The sequence below is a fragment of the Sapajus apella genome, unplaced genomic scaffold (genome assembly GCF_009761245.1).
Source record: "Sapajus apella isolate SASKATOON/1434 unplaced genomic scaffold, GSC_monkey_1.0 scaffold1403, whole genome shotgun sequence".
NCBI classification, from domain to species: Eukaryota; Metazoa; Chordata; class Mammalia; order Primates; family Cebidae; genus Sapajus; species Sapajus apella.
Genome location: NW_022438329.1, coordinates 148 through 15,613, shown reverse-complemented (window position 1 = coordinate 15,613; position 15,466 = coordinate 148). Strand labels below are relative to the sequence as shown.

Here is a 15,466-nt window from a genome sequence, read left to right as displayed (position 1 = left end):
CCCACACAACTGCTCCTCATACCTCTGCAGACCTGACTCACTGCTCCTTCTCCACAGCAGGAGCCTGGCTGTCACCCTGCACCTTTTCCCACCCCTTTCTGATTGGCTTGGCCCTCCTGCCTTGCTCTCCTGGAAGCTCTGGTCACTGGGTTCCTCTGACCACCTGCATCACTTCTGAGCTCTGAGGTGGCCGGGGACTGGATGAAAGGAAATAGGGACTGTGGGGTTGCTGGCATCTACTTCTCTTCCCTTCTCTTGGCTTTGCTGGGCAAGGACTATTTTTCAAGTCTGGGGATCCTATCACTTAAAATAAATGACTGCTACCATTTATTAAATGCCTACTGTGTTCTAGGCACTTGATATGTTATCCTGGTTAATTTAACACTTACAGCAACCTTTTGAGACAGTTACTCTTGCTATCCACATTTGCCTGAGAACCTGAGGTTCAGAGAGGTTAAGTGACTTGCCCACAGTCATATGGCTGAAATTGGAGCACAGGTCTATGGACTTCAGAGCCCATTCATGCCTGGCTCAGCATCTCAGGTGCTCCAGACTTGAGGGAAGGAGGAGATGGGGTGGTGTGAGGCAGCTTAATGTGATAAGGAAGGACATTGGAGTGGAGTCCAGAGACCACAGTTCTAATCCCAATCTGCATGACCTTGAGTAAATCACTCTGCCTGCCGTGATATTCTTTTTTTTTTTTTTTTTTTTTTTTTTTTGAGACATAGTCTTACTCTGTTACCCAGGCTGGAATGCAATGGCACGATCTCAGCTCACTGCAATCTCAGCCTCCCGGGTTCAAGCGATTCTCCTGCCTCAGCCTCCCTAGTAGCTGAAATTACAGGCATGCACCACCATGCCCAGCTAATTTTTGTATTCTTAGTAGAGATGAGATTTTGCCATGTTGGCCAAGCTGGTCTTGAACTCTTGACCTCAGGTCATCTGCCTGCCTCAGCCTCCCAAAGTGCTGGGATTACAGGTGTGAGCCACCGTGCCTGGCCGCATGTTATTCTTTGAAGTCACTTCCAGCCTGAGATTCTAAGTCTCTAGTCTAATGTATCATGCTCACCCTTCTGCTAGACAGATGGCTGTAGTCATGGATGTGGGCACCTTTTTCCTGATGGGAGATAAGAGGGTGGGATTGGGCTGATGGGCATAGTCCATGGTCAGTCCCAGCTGGATGTCTGGGTGAGGTTGTTTTTCCCTCAGTCTCTCTGAAGCATGGAAAGAAGTGGGAAGTCATCATTGTTCCAGTTCCTTCTGGACAGTTCCTCACTTTCCATTTTTCTATCCCTTGTACACCCTGTACCCCGCAACCCAGAGAGCTATAAACAGGACATTGTGGGTTAAATATGAATGGATCTTTGAGAAAGTGGGTGAGCTGTAAATGGCATCCAGGTTAAATATTTTGCTTGAAGTTGCAGAAGCAAGGCCCTGACCCGGACTGGTCTGCTTGCTGTTCCTGAGCCAGGCTCTGCCCTGGGCTTATGGTACTAAGGGATGCCCCAGAGGGGACCACCTGAACACATGAACACTGTTCTTATTTTAGGAGCCCTCCAACCCCAAAATCTCTAGGTACTTTCTCTAGAAGCAATTTTTGCATGTGACACTGTTTTTCTGCAAGTGGGTCACTGAGTACAGCATCAGGAAATGAGGCTGATTTAAGGCCAAAATAGAAAGCAGTGGGCATGGGGGAGTAGGAGACCGGGGTGTAAGGTGGACAGTGGAATGGAGGTGAGGTTGGTAGAATTGCCCAGTGAGCTGCAGTTACTCAACAAAAGCATTGTGAGAATGAGGATCTTATGCTGAGATTATGAATGCCTTCCTTGGGACCCACCCTAGCTTCTACTTCCTACTAAGATTCCCTCTTTCTGGTGGTTCTGCCCAATCTTCCTGCTCTTCCTTCTGCCTCTTGGGAGGCACTGAGCTAAGGGGACCTCCCAGATCTCTGACTTCAGGTGGGATCAAAGAGTATATACTCCTTTTAAGCACTGTGCTGTTCTGATCTTCTTCCCAAAGGATCAGACTTTAACAGCATGCTTTTCTCCTATAGTCACTTTATCCTCCAAGCCACAAGCACTGGCCACACCAAGCAAGGAGGAGCATGGGAAAAGAAAGAAGAAGAGCAAGGGGTTAGGGAAGAAGAGGGACCCATGTCTTCGGAAGTACAAGGACTTCTGCATCCATGGAGAATGCAAATATGTGAAGGAGCTCCGGGCTCCCTCCTGCATGTAAGTGCCCCTTCCCCAGGGCTGAATCTCATCAGCACACTTTGTCAGCCACGTGGCTGTTCCTCGTTGTCGCTGTTCCTTGAATTCATAATTTTACCCAGTTTCTTGTCAACTTCTGGGCGGAAGTTGGGAGGAGGGGAAATATATTTTTAGTCAGCGGAAGCCCCCTCCCCGCTATAGGATGCAATTTCCTGTGTTATGGTTTTGTGACACACTTTAATCCTTGGGGACATTTCCTTCTTGCCCAGAAATAAGCATGTGGCCAGGACAGCTGGCACTTGAAGGCAGGCTCTTTATTCTTGCCTGATGCCCTACTCTGGGAGGGAGAAGCTAGGAGGAAACATGGCAGAGTGGGTTTCCTGTGAATAGAGCTCCTGCGGGAAGGTGGGAGGCACATTTGGATGCATGTTGTGTAGGTATGTGTGCATTTGGGTTTGTGTGCATGTCAGTGTACAAATGTGGGTTGACTGTAAGGCATGGCAGGACTGTGCAGAGAGGGATCATCATGGGGGGCAGATTGAGGCCTCTTTCTTCTTTCTTATCCCAGCAAGGGCCAGGAGGTGGGGGACATGGAGAGTATTGGCCTTTGGCCATGGTGTGGGAGAACAATTCCTCTGTGCAGGATTCATAGGAAATGGAACCTGACCCAGCAGGCATCAGCCCCCGGTCAGGCAACATCACCCCTTCCCTGGGGTATGGGTGTGGGCGGAGGGGCTATGGGTTCCTTATCCTCTCTCCTAAGCCAAACACCCAGCAAACGGCTGCCTTGGCAACCCCTCAGGGATGACAGCACTGCCATGCTCTCTGGCAGGCATAATGTTGCCACTGTGCCTGAGGCCAACACCCCACGTCAGGCTGCAAACATCCGTTCCCTTCCCTGTGGGGAGGCAGGCTCTGGGGACCTTAAGGGGAGACTCTGGGCAGGGCCAAGAGACTGTTGTGTTCACACTGCCTCCAGCTTGTCAAGAAGGCGGCCTGCCTGGCATCCCTTCTGCTGGTGATTGGTGCAGATCCCTTGGCTTTTTAAAGTTTCCTTGTTTTGTCTGATCACACATAGCAGAGCTGCCCTGTATTTGGCAGTTGGCAGACAGACCCATCACTCCCCACCATGTCCACGGTCCCTTTTGCATCCTTTCCTATAACATCCTTGTCAGGAGCTTGGTATTAGCGGGGATTGTTTAAGAGAGCCCCCATATTATCCTTCCCAAGGTCTTGAAACAGGGTGGGAAATGTTTGTTTTAAATTCGTAAAATGGCATCATTAGTACAGGGTAAAGAAAGCAACTCTGGGTAGTCAAGGTAGATTGAGGCCAGGAATCTATCTGTGCCAGCTTGGTCCTGGGCATTTTGGTAGGTGGATATGGGGCTTGCACTGCGTGGTTGAAAGGCCTTATAAGGCCGCCTTCCTGGATTCCGGACTCGACTGACCACCTAAACCCAGAGAACTTGAGATGAGTGCCCAGGCCACCTTCCCAGTGGTCCCTAGGGATAGTGATAATTATAATGATGTCATCTCTCCTTTGTCCCAGAGCTTCAGTGTTTATATATGAGTTGAGCCCAACAGGTATGTTGAGCTCCTATTTGGTGGCAGACACTACTTTAGAGGCTGGGGAGATATAGTTTCCTGGGATTTTCAAAAGCCCTCTGCTGAGTAGGCAGGACTTGGTACCTCTACTTGAAAGATGATGAAACTACAGCCAGAAAATAGGAAGTAATTTGCCTGAGGTCAATAGCTAAATAAGTAGATGGAAACAAGACAGAGTTTCAGGTACCTGAGTCCTAGTCCAGGGTGCTTTTCCTGCCCTCAGGCTGCACTGGGTGTTGGCTTTCGTCTTTCTTTTCTTTTTCTCTTTTTTTTTTTTTTTATTGAGACAAAGTCTCACTCTGTTGCCAGGCTGGAGGGCAGTGGCACGATCTTGGCTTACTGCAACCTCCGCCTCCTGGGTTCAAGTGATTCTCCTGACTTAGCCTCCGGAGTAGCTGAGACTACAGCCATGCGCCACCATGCCCAGCTAATTTTTTGTTTTATATTTTTAGTAGAGACGGGGTTTCACCATGTTGACCAGGATGGTCTCGATCTCTTGACCTCGTGATCTGCCTGCCTCGGCCTCTCAAAGTACTGGGATTACAGGTGTTAGCCACTGCCCCTGGCTGTCATCTTTCTTTCCTGTATCTGTGTTTATAGAGTTAGAGCAGCATTTTACAGAGGGCAGAGGGCAGCTGTTGTCCTAGAGGTCTCTTATTCTTTTACTAGCCTAAGAGAACAGCGATCTGATTTGAAAACTTCGTATCAGCTTCCTGGGCAGATTTTCTTTTTCTTTTCTTTTCTTTTTTTCTTTTTTTTTGAGACAGGGTCTTGCTCTGTGTCCCAGGCTAGGGTGCAGTAGTGCAATCTTGGTTCATTGCAACCTCCATTTCTTGGTGTCACGTGATTCTCCTGCCTCAGCCTCCTAGGTGGCTGGGACTATAGGCACCTAACACCATGCCCGACTAATAATTTTTGTATTTTTAGTAGAGAGGTGGTTTCACCATTTTAGCCAGGTCTTGAACTCCTGACCTCAGGTGATCTGCCCACCTCAGCCTCCCAAAGAGCTGGGATTACAAGCATGAGCCACCATGCCTGGCCATTTTTTTTTTTAAGATGGAGTTTTGCTCTGTCACCCAAGCTGAAGTGCAGTGGCGCAATCTTGGCTCACAGCAAGCTCCGCCTCCCAGATTCAAGTGATTCTCCTGCCTCAGCTTCCTGAGCAGCTGGTATTACAGGTGCACACTACCACATCTGGCTAATTTTTATATTTTTATAGAGATGAGGTTTCATCACATTGGCCAGGCTGATCTTGAACTCCTGACCCCAAGTAATTTGCCTGCCTTGGCCTCCCAAAGTGCTGGGATTACAGGCATGAGCCACTTCCTGGGAAGATTTTCACGGGGTGGATTGCATGAATGGCCTGGCCCCCCACTGCCTCCTGCCCTTGCTACCCAGGGCAGAAAGCAGCAAGAAGACAAAGAAATCCTGGTTTGGGGGAATGTGACATCTGTGCACCTTCATCTGGGGAACTTTGTGCCTCCTCTTTGCCTCCAGACCCAGGAACCACTAGCCAGGGTGTGTCCAGGCTGCCGTGGTGAGCCTGAGGCTAGCTGGCTTCCTAAACCAGCCCTTTGCAGCCACCATGAACAGGAAAACCCTTTTTGTGTCACCAGTCAAAAGTTGCCCTCAAAGAGTTGTTTCCTGGTATTCTGACTGGTTGCTGATCCAAAAATTGGCTGCGGAGTTTCCTGTGGCTGGAGGAAACCTGGGACGCTTGGGCTGAGGAGGACTCAGAGCTGAAGGAGAGACAGGCCAGGGGGCTGTACTTGGCCTCACTGCCCAGGGGCTAAGAAGGAATGGCGAGCCCCCTTCTCTTGGCTCCATCTGACTTGGGCGCCCCATTCCTCAGGCCATGGGCAGTAACCTCTGGAGTCTGATTATGTAATAACTCACACAATGTGAGACTTGGCCTTTATTAAGTCCTTTCATTTGTATTACCTCATTTGATCTTTTCACAATACTCTAGTGAGGTAGGCATTTCTTATCCCAGTGTTTTACATGAAGAAACCAATGTTTAAAAAGGTAACGTGACTTGCCCAAGATTATCTGGCTAGAAATAGCAGCTGAACCAGTCTGGAACTCATGTACTCTGAGTATCCTCCATCCAGACTTGTCCCCTCCACCTCCTGGGGTAAAGGTGGAGAAATCCAGTTTGGAAGATGTCTCTGGACCCTAGGGGGTTCTTGCATCTGTTGTAATACAAGTTCTGAAATGAGTCGCAGACATGGGTGGGAAGAATGTGTCCTAGTCTGATGGGGTGGCTGGCTCTGAACAAGACACAAAATCTTGCCCCTACCCTGGGATGCTTGGAATGTACTCATCCCCACCTCCTTCCCTGGGGAAGCCAGGAGTTGTCTGCAAAGGGAGGGGAGGTGGGTAATATTAGGATGTTTACATTATTATCCTTGACTCAGGGTGGGGGAGGAGGGATTATGTAACTGAATTGCGAGACTCTGAGGCCAAACTTTATTTCTATCATCTGAGTAACTACCTGTGGGGTTTGAATGATGGACTGGAAGTGAAAAACAGACTCAACTTCAGCTTCCCTCCCCACAGGAGAGCAAGGTCTCTCAAGTATCTAGACTGCTGGGTTGAATCCTAGCTCTTCCACTCACTAGCTTTGTAACCTTGGGCAAGGTATTTAACAAATGCTAAGCCTCAGTCCACCTTTAAAATGGGGCTAGTAACTCCTCCTTCACAGAGATGGTTTTAAATGAAACAATCTTTGTAAAGCAGTTAGCACAAAGTATTGGTAAGCCTTCAATGATTGCTAATTATTATTTTTTATTATTCAAGTTATGAAAAATAATAATGACATAGTCAGAAAGAAGAGTTAAACTGCCCCCAAGAACCTATCAGATACGCTTCTTTGGAGTCACCTGCACTGTTCCGCATTGTTCAGAGTGGAAGGAATGATGAATGTGGAATCTGCCAAGACTGGTTCCTAGTCTTAGCCCTGCTGCTTTCTAGTTGTGCAGCTTTTGGTTAATCACTTAATCTTTCTGGCCCTTAATCTTTGGTTTTCCATCTGTAAAATGGGGTTGCACCTGCTTACCAGAATGTTAGGAGGCTCTGAGCTAGTAGATAAGGTTAGTAGCTTGTGAATGGTAAACTGCTGTGCACAAGTGATTTTCCAGGAGTGCTTCTGCAAGTGTCCTCCATGCCCTGGCAGGTTAGGGATTGCTTTTTTGCCTACATGAGCTGGTGGGCTAGATACATGGAGAGGCTGGGCAAGGAATTGTGGACTATGCTGTGTGTATAGTGGGCCTGACCTACATTTATCCTACAGTGAGGTGTTTTCTCAAAGCACCCAGGAGGAACTAGGGCAGGGAGAGGCGCAGGGCAAGAAGGCAGGAATACGGTGCCACCCAGCCTGGCCCCTCTGCTACTGCTGGTTGTGGACGAGTCTGTCTCTTGGATATTCCCTGGGAGCCTGTCCACAGGAATAAGGGATTCCTTGCTTTGAGGCACCAGAGAGAGCACCTCCTTCCCAGAGAAAGCACAGCTCAGAAAAGAGGGCCACCAGGTTCTTCTTCAGCAGTTGGTAGTCTAAAGTCCCCAGGCAGACAGTGCCACTGTACTCCCTGGCTGAAGGGTAGGCAGTTGTGGGGTGTGAGTGGGCAAGCACACTGAGCTCAGAGTCAGACAGTCTACATCTACATCTGCGTTTCTGCCTTGCTGTGTGACCTTGGGAAAACCACTCCACCTTTCTGTAAAATGGGATCCTACCTACATCGAAGGATCTCTGGGATGCTCAGTTAAAGGAAAGGATGTGAATGTGCTTCTTCAACTGTAAGCACTTCTGAGTCTTTCTAAGAGCTTCAAGGAAATGCTTTGTGTTAGAAAAGGCAGTTGCCAGCTGGACATGGTGGCTCACGCCTATAATCCTAGCACTTTGGGAGGCTGAGGTGGGTGGATCATCTGAGGTCAGGAGTTCGAGATCAGCCTAGCCAACATGGTGAAGCTCTGTCTCTACTTAAAAAATACAAAAATTAGCTGGATGTGATGGTGGGTGCCTGTAATCCCAGCTACTTGGGAGGCTGAGGTGAGAGAATCTCTTGAACCTGGGAGGCAGAGGTTGCAGTGAGCTGAGATTGTGCCATTGCACTCTAGCCTAGGTGATAAGAGTGAAACTCCATCTCAAAAAAAAAAAAAAAGAAAAAATAGAAAAGAAAAGGCAGTTGCCATGTGATTTATTTCTTGAGTGAGAAGAGCCAAAGGATTGTTTCTGACATTCTTCCATGCTCTGGCAGGGAAGCTGGGCAGAAAGATGTTACTTGATTTGTTTGCTTTGTCCTGTGATGAAGGAGGCCTGGCAGCTCTGCGTTCAGAGGCCAAAGGCCAAAGTTAAGCTCCCAAGTTAGGCTCTGCACCCAGGGGGAGCTGGGGTTAAATGAAGGAAACTTGAGAAAAACGACTCCTGGCAGAGGCACAGGGCCTATTAATAGGCTGGGCAGCAGTGGAGAGGGACTGGATGCTGGAAGCACGATGGGCAAGGCTGGGTTTATTTCTGGGTCAGAATGTTGAGGGGCCTCACTGGAGGGAGTGATACTGAATCCCCTCAATTCAGCCTACCAGCTCTTGTGCCCAAGCCCTCATAAGTGGCTTAAACAGAACGCCTGAACACACATGTCATAAATCAGCCACACGTGGAACAACATATCTAGCTGGGGCCTTCAAGTCCTCCCTTGCTTTTTCCATGCCTGGAGCAGGAATCTCAGCCCAGAGAACCAAAAGGAATGGAAAAGGGGAGGGTGTTAAGTGAAGGAGGAATGCTACAGAGCCTTCAGATGGGCTTTAAAGAGTTTTCTACTGGAGGAGAAGGATGGAGGATGGGCAGGGATCATGGGCAGGGATTGACAGGCTGAGGGTGTGAGGAATGGGGTTTGGCTTACGTAGGTGGGCCTTTGCCAAGAGAGACAGGCCAACGTACTAACTCCATTTCTTTCTTGTTCTGTCTTGAACTAGCTGCCACCCGGGTTATCATGGAGAGAGGTGTCATGGGCTTAGCCTCCCAGTGGAAAATCGCTTATATACCTATGACCACACAACCATCCTGGCCGTGGTGGCTGTGGTGCTCTCATCTGTTTGTCTGCTGGTCATCGTGGGGCTTCTCATGTTTAGGTGAGTGTTGGGGTCCCCTGCAGGCTGTTTCTGCAAATCACTCCCATTCTTCTTCCTTCTGGGCCTTCTCCCTGATGATAACATGCACTTCCCTCAATCTCTCCAAATCATGGGCTAGCTCCAGGGTGTAGATTCTCCAAAAACCTAGTATTTCTGGCATGACATGAGTCCCATGTCTACAGCCTAGGGTCAAACTTGCCAGGCTATACCAGGTTCTGCTCCTCACAGGAGTTCTCTTCCTGCCTCTGTGGCCCAGCTACTCACTCACGGAGCCACTTTGTCACACATTGCTTTCTCCTGACTCTGTTCTTTGGTGGCATTAGTATGTGGTTTGGTAGTCAAGGTGTTGGTGGTGCTAGTGGTATATCCTTCCACTTCCGAGGCATCTGGACCTCAGGCCCTGCTTCTAATCTGGGTATGCTCTAGCTTGGGGGAGACTTACCAAGCATTCTATGCCTGTTTTCAAGCAGTGCAACTCATCTATCATGAGACCTGGAACAAGTTACTGTCTCTCTGAGGATTGTAATTTTTTTTTTTTTTTTTTTTTTAAAGATGGGGTTTCACCATGATGGCCAGGCTGGTCTTGAACTCCTGACCTCAGGTGATCCACGCACCTCAGCCTCCCAAAGTGCTAGGATTACAGGCATGAGCCATAGCGCCCGGCCCAAGGATTGTAATCTTATAGTGACTGCAATCTTTGTCCACCTACCTCATAAGGATTTTGTGAGGATCACATAAATATGGTGAAAGCTCTTTGTAAATTGCAGCCTGCTGTTAAAGACAGGCGTCCCTCAGGGCAGTTGGGCCTTTGACCACAGGTGGGGCTGCCCTACCATCTGGGCTTTTCCAAGTAGTAGAGGAAACCACCATGGCAGAGTTCTTTGGAAGGACCTGCTCTGGATCTGCACTTTGTCATAGCAGGCAGGGCTTATTCACAAAACTTATCTTCCTCAGGTACCACAGGAGAGGAGGTTATGATGTGGAAAATGAAGAGAAAGTGAAGTTGGGCATGACTAATTCCCACTGAGAGAGACTTGTGCTCAAGGTAATGCTCCATCCTTTGCCCCTTGACATGATTATCCTTTGTGCCCTGTCCTCACTCTGCTTCAGTGGGTGCTGAATTCTTCATCTAGGGGTTGAGGGCCAGGCTACTGTGACATTTGGATACCACTGCAGAATTATTTTCAAAAAGACTCAATGCTTCACTTAGTGTAAAAGTTGCTAGAGAGACACCTAAGAGAGACACCTGAGGGGACAGCTTCTCCCACTCTTGTCCTTTCCCCGTCCCTCCCCTCCTCTGGGTGACAGAGTAAAACCCTGTCTCAAAAAAATTAAAAAATCAAAAAGACTGGACCAGGAAAATCTTAAGACCTCTTTAGACTAGACCTGACTTTAAATGCCTTTCTTTTGTGCTTTAGGAATCGGCTGGGGACTGCTACCTCTGAGAAGACACAAGGTGATTGCAGACTGCAGAGGGGAAGGACTTCACGTATAGCCACAAAGACTCCTTTGTCCCTAGTCGCTGTCTAGGATTGGGCCTCCCATAATTGCTTTGCCAAAATACCAGAGCCTTCAAGTGCCAAACAGAATATGTCCAGTGGGATGTGGGTAAGAAGAAAGCAAAAGCAAGGGAACTTCATGCCCTTCTGATTCCCCTTCACCAGACCCCACTTCCCCTCATAATTTTGTTTAGACGCTTACCTTCTGGATTAGAATGTTGGTTAAATTCCATACACTCCAGGATCTTTGACTGAAAAAAAAAAAGAAGAAGAAGAAGGAAAGATTTGTGAACTGGAAGAAAGCAACAAAGATTGAGAAGCCAGGTACTCAAGTACCACCAAGGGAATCTGCCACTGGGACCCTCCAGCGCTGGATTTGATGAGTTAACTGTGAAATACCACAAGCCTGAGAACTGAATTTTGGGACTTCTACCTAGATGGAAAAATAACAACTATTTTTGTTGTTGTTGTTTGTAAATGCCTCTTAAATTATATATTTATTTTATTCTATGTATGTTAATTTATTTAGTTTTTAACACTCTAACAATAATATTTCAAGTGCCTAGACTGTTACTTTGGCAATTTCCTGGCCCTCCACCCAGCATCCCCACAATCTGGCTCAGTGCCACCTACCCTTGCCACAAAGCTGGGATGGTTCTGTGACCCATCTGTAGTAATTTATTGTCTGTCTACATTTCGGCAGATCTTCCGTGGTCAGAGTGCCACTGGGGGAGCTCTGCACGGTAAGGATGTGGGGTTTAACTTGGTCAGAGCCACTCTATGAGTTGGACTGCAGTATTGCCTAGGCGATTTTGTCTACTGTTTGTGTTTTGAAAGCCCAAGGTGCTGATGTCAAAGTGTAATGGATATCAGTGTCACCCTGTGTCCTCTTCCTGCCAAGTCTCAGAAGAGGTTGGGCTTCCATGCCTGTAGCTTTCCTGTCCCTCACCCCCACAGCCCCAGCCCTCAGTGTGGGAACTCACTTTCCCTTGTGTCAAGACATTTCTCTTACTCCTGCCATTCTTCTGGTGCTACTCCATGCAGGGGTCAGTGCAGCAGACGACAGTCTGGAGAAGGTATTAGCAAAGCAAAAGACTGAGAAGGAACAGGAGCTGACTGTTCTTGGTAACTGATTACCTGCCAATTGCTACCGAGAAGGTTGGAGGTGGGGAAGGCTTTGTATAATCCCACCCACCTCACCAAAATGATGAAGGTATGCTGTCATGGTCCTTTCTGGAAGTTTCTGGTGCCATTTCTGAACTGTTACAACTTGTATTTCCAAACCTGGTTCATATTTATACTTTTCAATCCAAATAAAGATAACCCTTATTCCATAGCCTTTTGTCTGTTTTAACTGGGAACTGGTTTAACTTAGTTATTTCCTAAGCCCTGACTTGATGTTAGGCTCTATGCCAGGCCTATTTATGTATACTACCACAACAATAATGTGATTCAGGTACTATTACTGTTCCATTTTTCCAGAAGAGGAAACAGGCTCAAAATTGTTATGTAACTTGCCTGAGGATACACAGCTAGTAAGTGACAGAGATGGGACTACGAGTCTGGCTCCAATTATTTTGTCTTAGTACTTATACCATGTTCTCTCTGAGACAAGAAAGAACAGATCTTTCATACAGCATGTTTAGCTAGGTATAATCAGGGAAGACATCCACCTATTCAGTCAACAGGCCCTGGACTCAGGACTTATTCCTATGTTGTACATATAAACAGGCATTGCTCCTGGCAAGAACAAGGCATTTTGACTCCCCTCTCTTGCTCTACAACCAATCCATCAGCAAATCTTGTCAGCCTTACCTTTAGAATATATGCTGTATGCAACCACTTCTCATCATTGCCACTACCATCACCCAGTCCAATTTAGCATCATCTCATGTCTGCACTCTTGTGATGGCCTCTGCCTTTCTAGTTCCATCTTCCTTCTGTATAACATATTTCCAGCATAATGGCCAGAGTAATCATGTCTTTCAGATCTTGTCTGCTCTGCAGGCCTTCCCCGACCACCCTATTAAACAATAGCACATTCCTCCCCCATCCCACTCTTTCTCTTCTTACATTGCTCTATATTTCTCCATAGTCCTTATCACCACTAACATATTCCTATTTGTTCATGGTCCATCTCCTCCTATGAAAATGTTAGCTCCATCAGGGTAGAGAGGTGTACATTGCTCCTGTCCCAGATTCTAAAACAATGCAAATGAGTTGTAGGCATTAAATATTTGTTACCTGGATGAATGAATATAGGAAATAAAATCCAGTCTAAGGACAGCAAGTGGACAGACATGCAATCCAATGCTGCCCTGAAAGTGTGGTTGGATTTATAAAGGGGGTCTCTGTTGGGGAATGTGGATGGCAGTGACAAGATGAAAGTGGAATTCAGGGCATGTCATGTGTCTTGATAGATTGGACAGTCCACAGGTGGATTGGGGCAGCCCAGTGGCATTGGACAAGTGCCACTGGACTGCCCCTTCCTCGTCCTCTTCCCTTGCAGAGTTGTGACATTCTGAAGTTTCTCCAGGAGCCCACACAGAGATCTTGTATATACTTTGAATATCCTTTTAAGACTTTAGGCACTAGTAACTATTAAAGCTGAACGTATGCATATCCTATTACCCAGTAATTCCACTCCTGGGGATTCAAGAGAAATGAGTTCACCAGAAGTTACGCACAAGAGTAATCCAAGCATTATTTACAATAACTAAAAACTGGAAACCATTCAAATACACATCAGTATTTGATGACAAAATGGATAAATAAATTGGGGATATATCTATACAGTGAAGTACTGAATATCCATAGGAATGAGTTGCAAAACATATTGCTCAGTGAAAGAAGCCAGACACACAAAAAAGTATATACTGTGTGATTCTATTTACTTAAAATTTAAAAACAGGCAAAACTATGGCGAAAAAAAATATCAGGAAAGACTCCTGTTGGGATTAGTAATGACTGGAAGAGAGGGACTTCTGGTGTTCTGATAAGTTATGCCATGGTTTGGGTGTGGGCTACATGAGTATATTCACTTTGAGAAATTCACTAAATATGACGTGTGCATTTTCTGTATGTATTACGCCTCAATAAAAATGTTTTTAGGGCCAGGTGCCGTGGGTCACATTTGTAATCTCGGCACTTTGGGAGGCAGAGGCAGGAGGATTGCTTGAGCCCAGGAGTTCTAGGCCAGCCTGGTCAACATGGTGAAACCCTGTCTCTACAAAAAATAAAGTAACTATGCAGGCTGGGTGCAGTGGCCCACACTTGTAATCCCAGCACTTTGGGAGGCCGAAGCAGGTGGATTGCCTGAGGTCAGGAGTTTGAGACCAGCCTGGCCAACATAGTGAAAACCCGTCTTTACTGAAAATACAAAAAAGCTAGGTACAGCGGTAGGCACCTGTAATCCCAGCTACTCAGGAGGCTCAGGCAGGAGAATCGCTTGAACCCGGGAGACAGAGGTTTGCACTGAGCTGAGATTGTACCATTGTATTCCACCCTGGGCGATAGAGCAATATTCCATCTCAAAAAAAAAAAAAAATTAGCCAGGCATGATGGTCTGTGTTTGTAATTCCAGCGACTTGGGAGGCTGAGGCAGGAGGATTGCTTGAGCCTAGGAGGTTGTGGTTGCAGTGAGCTGTGATTGTACGACTGCACTCCAGCCTGGGTGACAGAGCGAGGCCCTGTCTCAAAAAAAAAAAAAAAAAAAAAAAAGAGATTTAAAAAACGTGGAAAGGAATTCTTTTGCTATTTGCATTGCATAAGGTTCTATAAAGTACCAATGTATTATTTGTGATAATCAGAGAAAAGAATAAAGATATCAGAAATAACTAGAGTAGTGAGTTACTTTGAACTCTCCTGGAGCTCCCTTCCCTGCTTCCAAGTTTTCAGTCTCAAGCTCTTGTCCTGAGTGGGCTTTTACAAGCATACTTTGTTTCTCCACCTAATGTTTCCTGCAGGCTCGGGGCTTCCTGCCTTTCAACCGCTCTCTCTTCCCGCGCCCCCCCTCCCACCCTGGTTTCTGATGGGAGTTTCCCTCAGCAGAGGTCCTCTGAAGCTCCTGTGGGCGTCTTCTTGGTTGATACAGCGGCCCTAGGAGCCTCTGAACCTGCAGCCACTTCTCAAGATGGGCTGTCAGAAGAAATCTAGCCCTCTCTGAACACTAAAAAGCATCTACCTCTTCTCTGTGGGCTCTGCTTTTAGCCTTTGAGAAACTTTCTTTAATAGTGTTCATAATCATTACTGGCTTAATAAGCATGTAACATTACATGGAATGCTCACTATGTATTGCGCACTGGGCTACACACTTTATAGGCACTATTTCATGTACATCTTAACACAACTTACTGTACCCATGTTATAAATGAGGAAAATTGAGAAGCAATTGAGAGATGTTAAATGTATGCCTAAGGAAATTGGTAAAGGCAGGATGTAAACTCAAGAAGCCTAATTCCCAAGCCTGCACTGTAAATACTAAGCTACACTCCTAAATGAGTTCTCTGTGCCAGACTTGTTTTATTTTTCCTATATCCAGAAATAATATAATGGGGAAATAATATTAACAGGACCTTAATTAGCTGGACACAGTGGCTCACACCTGGATTCCTAGCAGTTTCGGAAGCTGAGACAGAATAATCACTTGAGGCCAGGAGTTCGAGGCCAGCCTGGGCAACATAGTGAGACCGTCATCTCTACAAAAAATGTAAACATTAGCCTGATATGGTGGAATGCACCTGTAGTCCTAGCTACTTGGGAGGCTGTGGTGGGAGAATCGTTTGAGCCCAGGAATTTTTGTTTGTTTGAGATGGAGTCTTGCTCTGTCATCCAGGCTGGAGTGCAGTGGTACAATCTCAGCTCACTGCAACCTCCACCTCCAGAGTTCAAGTGATTTTCCTGCCTAAGCCTCCCGAGTAGCTGGGACTACAGGCGCGTGCCACCACACACGGCTAATTTTTCGCATTTTTAGTAGAGACAGGGTTTCTCTGTGTTAGCCAGGATGATCTCGATCTCCTGACCTCG

At 46.9% G+C, this 15,466-nt stretch overlaps 1 protein-coding gene across 1 annotated transcript; it reads left to right on the top strand.

The window, feature by feature from the left end:
- Positions 1–1,927: 1,927 nt before the first annotated feature.
- LOC116546792 (proheparin-binding EGF-like growth factor) lies at positions 1,928–11,777 on the top strand (the record flags this gene model as incomplete). Its single annotated transcript, XM_032272954.1, has 4 exons — positions 1,928–2,231; positions 8,787–8,942; positions 9,897–9,987; positions 10,361–11,777. Coding segments are annotated over 3 exons (533 nt in total), but the record flags the coding sequence as incomplete, so codon positions are not given.
- Between the last annotated feature and the right edge of the window lie 3,689 nt (positions 11,778–15,466).